The sequence below is a fragment of the Cryptomeria japonica genome, chromosome 11 (genome assembly GCF_030272615.1).
Source record: "Cryptomeria japonica chromosome 11, Sugi_1.0, whole genome shotgun sequence".
Classification (NCBI taxonomy): Eukaryota; Viridiplantae; Streptophyta; class Pinopsida; order Cupressales; family Cupressaceae; genus Cryptomeria; species Cryptomeria japonica.
Window position 1 is genome coordinate 359,860,520 of NC_081415.1, and position 8,249 is coordinate 359,868,768.

General features: G+C 37.1%; 1 protein-coding gene across 1 annotated transcript; it reads right to left on the minus strand.

Moving 5' to 3' along the window:
• Positions 1–6,032: 6,032 nt before the first annotated feature.
• Positions 6,033–7,485, minus strand: LOC131040182 (prohibitin-3, mitochondrial). The gene has a single exon (XM_057973037.2). It carries the CDS (start codon positions 7,312–7,314, stop codon positions 6,463–6,465), a length of 852 nt encoding a protein of 283 aa, XP_057829020.1. The 5' UTR covers positions 7,315–7,485; the 3' UTR covers positions 6,033–6,462.
• Positions 7,486–8,249: the final 764 nt, after the last annotated feature.

Below are 8,249 nucleotides of genomic sequence, written 5' to 3' on the forward strand. Positions count from 1 at the left end.
TTACCCATTCTCTCTCTCTTTCACTCTTCCCACCTCTATCTCTCCCTCTTTCTAACTCTATCTCTCATCTTTCCCACTCCCTATTGCAAACATAACATAAGATTGTTGGTAATGGAACTTGTTTTTCCTAATTTAACGGTTTTGTCATTTATTTTTTTATCCATGCATTGCTGATTTAAAGCTATCACTTCTACATTGAGACATTTCTCACACAAACATCATTTGCTCAATAGTCTACTAATTGATCTCTGTACTACATATAAATATATACAAAAAATTGACCAAATTTTTCCCCATTACCCTTCCACACCTCCCCCACTTACACATTGCACACCAAAGGATGATTGCTACCAGTTGACCTACGAGGACAGCCAAAACCAGAAGGATGTAAAAAACATATCACCTCAGTTAACAAAAAGAATTGGAAATTAAAAAAAAAAGCCCCAAAAAAAATATATAAATAAAAACCGTGTTTCAGGTTACCAATCGTGCGCCTGCCCGGTATTGGCTATGGGGGGGATTATTTGCCCCCGCCCCCAATAGTGTATTTACAAGTATCCCCTTGTAAATACACTATTGGAGAGGTGCAAATAATCCGCAGCATAAACGGCACCTGCCCCAAATCATCACCCTTTATCCATCATTCACCTACAAAATGCAAAGATCGTACAAAACTTTTAATATTAGGTTAAGAATAATAAGTTCATTTGGACGAGTTTTTTTAAATGAAAAATTGGAAGTTTTTGATAATTTGATGGCAAGTTTTTATGAAAATAGCGATGAGTTTTTAAAAAAATCACTTCGACTCTTTATCAAAAATCGGTGGCGACTTCTCAGCAAGTGCCCGCTGCTAGTTTTGACTAGGAAGTCCTTGCAAGTTTTTTCTGTTCAGAACAATGTGACCTGGATATCAGAGGGCCTTGTAAGATCTAACAACAGCAGGCTTATGTTCTTAAAAGGGCCAGTGAGATCATAATTAAATAGCAACATTCATATCTCCTTGAAGAAAATGGTTAGGCCATTCCACATGGTTGACATGTTCGTCTGATTCTAGGTTGCATTTCGAAAGCTCTTCGAGGGCTGTATTACTGCTAGAGTAATACATTCCAATAAAGATATTGATATTGGAGGATGCCACCTGTGAAACCCTAATATACTGCAGCATCCAGCATTTCAATTACTACAGAACAGTAATTGAAGGTGGCATTTGTTAACTACGTCTGCAAATAGAGTCAATTCATACAACAGCTCTGGTAAAAAATTTAGTTGCTAATTTCTTTTCAGTTAGCAAGTTTAATGTTTATTAATGAAGACGGAAAAGTATACAGTTTTAACTGAACACAGCTGCTGGCAAGCAATCCCACCTTGGATTCAACCATCAAAAGGAAAAAGTTATCTGAAAGAGAATGACGGTCAAACTAAGAAACTCCTTAAGGACAAATTTATTTGCTGACATGGTCCTCTCCTTGTGCACCCATCTTTCTGTGCTCCCCAATCTTTCTCGGATGTATCCTCTGTTATTTTGGTACTTTATATCAATGAATCTCTTATTTTTATTAAAAAACAGGTTAATGTTAATTAGTGAACAGAGCATTACTTAAAGTCTAGTTATTCCAAATACAGAGGATAAATGAGCTATGTTATCTTATATGCAAAAGTTGAAGGGACAAAAGAGCCGAGGTAGAAACATCTGCTGTAAATAGATTCTAGGACATTAAAATGGGGTGCTTCTTAGGGCGGATCATTGTGGACCAGAAGTTCATGAGAGAATGCTTATATTTCCGATTAACATCATCCTACTGCTCTCAGCATCATCTGGATTAGCATCCACATCATTTCAAATAAAAATATTTCCTTCACTGGCTGATTTTTCTTTCAACCACTCCATGTAAGTATTGTTGTTACAATTATGCATATGGCTGCAGTAAATATATTCTACAGCAACAAATATTTAGATTTTCGGCATCAAATATTTTACCTTCAGACTTATGGTCCCTATTTTCCTATTCTAAAATCTACTGAAAAGAACCATACCCTGAGACTTCTTGATCCCTTAACAGTTGTATCCATAACATATTACTCGCAAAGACAGCTAAACCCCATAAGAAAATGAAAAATCTTCCCAGTAATCTTCTAATGAATTTGAAGCACAAGAAATACAAAAACCAATATAAACGTAACACGAGAGAGAAAGAACCAATCAAAGACGGAAGATAACAAGCAGAAAATTGGTCTTACGCCAAATCGCACTCCACAAATTGTTTTTGTATTATTTTAACATGCGAACGATAAGGGAAACATTCAATATGGCCCAAAGTGCACCGTACCATAGACATAATAAATAAGTTGCAATGTCAAGGAGAAGGATTTTCAGGAAGAAGTCAAGATAAGGTAGAATATGCCTTCTGCTAAATTAAAATAAGTAGCAACAATAGACCCAACCAACGTTGAGCATAAGAAAAATGTACATCGCATAAGAGAACTCTACATAATAGTTTAAATCTTGTTTGGGCTAATTCAATATTAAACAAGGAAGCTGATATGTCCAGAACATCACATAAAGTATATGGTGTCCCAGCGGTTGCACGATAGATTATAGCCTCGATCTTTGATGAATATAATATCTTGCATGTACAAAAAGAATGCCATTATGTATCCTTCTAAAATTGGCCAAAAAAAAATCAATAGTTGGCCAACCAAGCAGACAAAAGTTACAATATAATATATAGCCTTAGGCCACCCTTTAAAGCCTCTGCTTTGATGAAAATAAAACCTTGCATTTTGAAGAAGTGTGCCATTATGTATCCTTCTAAAATTGGAAAATAGATGGCCAAACAGGCCTACAAAATTTACTAGCATCGGTTAGTAAAAGATACCCATATAGAGATGAGCATGCAAACCCAGCTAAAGCTTAACTGTAAAAAGTTAAAAGCTTCAGTTCATATATCATGTCCAAAAAATATATGATCAAACGAACAACGTTACCAATCAAGAATGTCAAACAAGGTAGACCGAGTGATAGATGGTAGTTGAGATATGAAAATAAAGGTTTAAGAGGACAAACACCCTCTTGGATATAATTTGTGGATTTGGTGATGAAAACCATCTCATCCATTAAGAGTGATTCCATCTGTGGGTCACAATTGTTCTGATTTGTCAAAAAAATAATTTGAGAAATTGAAGTCATTATTATTTGCCACGGTGCTGCTACAGTGTAAAAGGGTTGAATTAGCTGGTGTGGGAGGGTTTATTGTTAGAATTCCAGAGTTAGCATTGCTGCTTTTCACCGAGTTGTCATGTTTGATGGGCTGAACCAGATAGTGGCAGAATCACAGCCTTACCACACCACATTATAAATATTTAAAAACTAAAAAAGAAATAAAGATCTACGAGGACGAAAATCGTTTTGGATTCTATTTGTGGTTTAATGATGAAACCTGTTAGGAAAAAAAGTTCACATTTAATAAATAGTTATTAGGCTAGTAAGTTGGGAAGTTTATTCCTATAAGTCAGTTTTGTATGGGAAAGACAGCAATGTAAAATCAATCCTTTAGAATATATCATTTTAGATTTTCTGTGTAAATATGATTTGACATTTTTTTGATGAACCATTACTAACATGGTATTCAGAGCGTTATTAGTTCTGAGCATGAGAAGGCATCAGAATACAATTGTTGTGCATGGATGAGGCTTAGCGTGGACTTTCCTAAGCATGTAGATGACTATTGTACTATTTTGCTGCACAGTAGCAAGGAGACAGCGCATTAAAAAGTGGAAAGTGGGAACATTTCTAAAGGGATTATATTGCTCACGTGTCATGATATAGGTAATACATCCTGCAGTTACTTCCTGTATGTTGGAGTGGTTACCAAACCATTGGAGCGCAAGGCTGTAGTTTCAATTTTAAATGTTCTGTTAAAGCCAACTACACAATGCCAAGCCTGAATATTATAGGGCAAAATAAAGGAATTCAAAGATTAAGAAGCGTGAAAGATAGTGAAATTAAGTACGTTGGAACGTGCAAGTTGAAGGATATAAAACTCTGTCACTTTAGTCATTTAAGGAAATAAAACGTCGGAGGAAGAAATAAAGGCCACGCTCAACAGAGAAACAAGCTAAGCATGTGAATTGTTTGACATAATGCCAAACGATATAGATGCGATCTAATGGCATTCAAAATATTTTCTAAAATGCTTCAATCAGATACAACGATAGCAAGGTATGCACAAAATGATTTATTGAGATTTTAAGCATGTGCAGGTTTTGTTGTCATACTACCATTTCGAAATCCTTAAAACTAGGAGATTGAAGGGTTCTTGTAAGTAAAGCTGCGAACTGTGATCTTGATGGTATACTGTGGGGTTATTACGTGTGAAAAGGCAAGGTTTATTTGTATGACAAAACAAAGAGAATGATCATTTTAAATACATTAAATTTTTTAATTATAATGGATGCATTAGCGGTTGAATTCTACATTCCTATGTATGAGCATTTTTTTAAAATTGTTAAGGATACATTCATAGTCATTAATGTTATATTTGATAATTAAGATCTAAACGGGTCCAATTGGAGGTTGGACAGAATGAAGGTAGGACATCCACCATCCCAAGCTAGCTTCTCGTTCAGAGATGATTCCTTGTATGAGAAGCATCGTTTTATCACTAGTTCTTTCAGGAGCAACAATGGTCATGCAGTAGCTTGTTGGTTTGTGGATAGTTGAATCCATAAACTTGGTGAGATGTTGTTGGTTTGTGGATTGTTGAATCCACAAAATTGATGAATTGTTGGTCTGTGGATACTTGTGTGTTAGGTAATCAGAACATTTGCCCAGACATGAGGAGTTTGGATTGATAACTTGATGCTGCTGCAGAGTTGGATAGTCAAGACATTTGCCTAGATAGAGATGTTTGGGTTGATGTCGATCCAGAGTTGGAGAATCAGGCCATTTGCCTAGATAGAGAAGTTTAAGTTAATACAGTTTTTTTCTGTTTTTCTTATTTTCGTGATGTAAACCTTAAGGGGTGGTTGTTAGGAAATAAGGTTTACATTTAATAAATAGTTATTAGATTAGTTAGTTATTAAGTTCATTCCCTTAAGTTAGATTTGTACAGAAAAAATAAGGCATTTGAAAAGTAATGTAAAATCAATCTTTTCGAACATCAATATATCATTTTAGATTTTCTGTACAAACATGATTTAACATCTCCAGAAACACTCTCATCCATTAGGGGTGATTCCATCCAAGAGCCATAATTGTTCTGATTTGTAAAAGATTAATTGAAAATTTGAAGTCATTTTCATTTGCTAGTGTCAGAAGGTTGGATTTGCTGATTTGGGAGGGTTTGTTGCTAGAATTCCAGAGCTATTCTTGCTGCTTTTCACCGAGTTGGGACTGTTTCATGGGCTGAACCAGCTAGTGGTGGCATCACAGCCTTACCACACAACATTTTGAGTAGCAACCCATAGAAGAAAAGATTGCAGCAACCCTACTGCCATTTATTGGAGGGTTCTATGAGTGAATAGGAGAAGACTGCAAACCGATTGCATCATACCAGGGTTACTTAAAGGTCTGGCCAGCATCACATAGTTTGACTCAAGTCAGATCCATTGATCATCCATGGGACAGGGAAAGGATTTAAGATATCAGAAGTTCTCTCCGCAGTTTACCAACATTCATCATCCAGTCACAAATCTAATAGTATTCCATATCTTCTGTAGAGTATTTAGTTAGTTGGTATGTATGTAATTTTGAATTTGCATTTCACAATCAGTTTAGATTATCCAATGCTGTGGGTGAATAAAATAAATCGAGTTTCCTATATTGTAAGTTCAATTTTAATTGTTGTTGTTCAAGGTTATCATAAGCAGCGGTAGCTTACTATGACTATACTATTTCAGTTTGCCCAATTTCAAAAAGAAAAAAGAGAAAATGGGAAATACAAAATAATTATATTGGGAACATTACAATAGATATGTATAAATCTCTAGAATTGCAAAGAGACAATTCCTTGACACAGCAAGTACGCCTTAAATTCAAAAAGAGACTGAAACATTACAGCCCACCAATGTTGCAAAATACTACCGTACAAGGCCAAAATTTTCTGTGCTTTTGCGTTTTTCCCAGCCAACCGCAAAAAAAATGCAAATTGAACATGATTATTTAATGGGCCATCCAACAATTATATCCAGGCTGCACCTTCAGTTTAAATTAAACATGATTAAATCATGGGCTACTCAAAAATTATCTCTGGTCTGCACCTTAAGTATCTTCACGAAAAATTAAAAAGTGGCCAAAATTTTGAAACTTGTTAAAAAGCGCAACATTACACGAGAGTAATACCAAACGACACATTCCAAGGATGTATTGCAATAATATGTTTGATCAAGGAATCCCAGAATCATAGCCTGATAAAGCGAGAGCAAAAATGAAAGAGGTGTAGTAAATCAAGATAAAGAGTAGCATCAGCGGGCGTTGGAGAAAGAGGTTGGATTCAGACCAAGCAACATGTTGTTCCCACCTGGAAGATAGACAACATTGGGGCTCTTAGAAAGAGTGTTGGCGATCTCTCGCGAAGCTTCGATTCGACGGAGCTCAATGAGGCCCGTACCAGCACTGGCGGTGGCATCAGAGATGAGCTTGGCAGCATCACTCTCGCCCTCGGCACGAATGATGGCGGCCCTCCGCTCCTGCTCGGCCTTGGCCACCACGAACTTGGAGCGCTCCGCCTCCTGCTGCGCCACCTGCTTCTGCTCCACCGCCTTGGAGAACTCAGCTCCATAAGAAAGGTGAGTGATAGCCACATCATCCAGCACGATGTTAAAGTCCCGGGCCCGGCGCACCAGGCTGTCCCTGACAAGGGCCGAGACGCGGGGCCGCTCTGTAAGCAGCTGATCGGCATTGAACTGCGCCACTACCGCCTTGAGCACCTCGTTACCAATGGAAGGCAGCACCTTCTCGTCATACTCGAGGCCAAGCATCTGGAATATGCGCGGCAGATGCTCCTCCTCGGGGCGTGAGAGAACTCTAAGCGTGAGATGCACCATCTGAAGATCCTTGGTGCCCGAAATGGAAGAGAAGGTGTGTGGGCGGGTGCGGATATCGAAGATATAGGGGCGCTGCAGCCATGGCACCAGAAAGTGCGTGCCCTCCCCCACACTCTCCTCCTTCACTCCCGCGAACCTATCGAACAGCACCGCTCTCTCGCCTCCGTCCACTGTGTACAGCGATGCATTCACCACGCTCGCCCCCAATCCCAACCCCAACGCCGTCCTCGCCATATTCGTCAGAAACGACACCGCCCTCTGACTGCTCATCCTTCCTTCCTTCCTCTTATTTTTCTCTCGCTTCTTCTTCTTCTTCTTCTACACTTATTCCTCTCCCCTCTTTCTTTCTCTTCTGCTCTGCTCTGCTCACCTGCTTTGCTCTTGCCCCCGACTCTCCCGTTCTCTTCCCGCACTCTAAAACCCTAGCTTTTGTTTTTCAATTTCATTTTATGGGAAAATACACCACCTGCGTAATAATCTAGCATTTAACAAATATATTTATTTAAAGATGTTTATAAGTATTAATTAACTTTTATTAATAATAAGGTATAATGTGACTATTGATAGGAAAATATAATACAAAATTACTATTATTTCAATTGAAAAGGAACTTTAGGCAAAATAGTAATTTTGAATTGCGAAGTTGATATATGGAATAAAGTGTGAATAAAGATGTAGTAATAACGAATAAATCACAAAGATACAAAAAAAAAAAAATAGTACAAATAAAAGTGAAATAGCTATATTTAGGAATCTCACATAAGATACGTCATTTATCATTAATATATTTCCATTAAAGTGGACACAAAAGAAAAGGAAATGATATGGGTATGCTAAATATCTTCATATTTGTCCCAATCTTAATATTATAGAGATGATATTTGATTTTGATATAAATTAAAACAATCACCCTTAACTTGTTCTATATGGTTACATTCTTGTAGTGGTAATCATAATTGTGTAAATTGTTATTTCTAGATCTTTACAAAGCATTTCTAGTATGTTCCTTAATACAAGCGATGGTAATATTCACAAATAGAAAATGTGAAATATTATAGGAGTCAACTCTTACCACTCATTTTCATTATTTACTAAAAATTCTTAAGTTTTCCAAACCATGAATTCTAGTTAATATCTACATAAAGGAAATGCAATACGTGTATTTCACCCAAGTTTGCATTCAATGTGGTTTTGATTCACTCATA

What these genes read in the sequence shown, in the direction of transcription:
- LOC131040182 (XM_057973037.2), bottom strand. Translation starts at nt 7,314, where the DNA reads ATGAGCAGTCAGAGGGCGGTGTCGTTTCTGACGAATATGGCGAGGACG.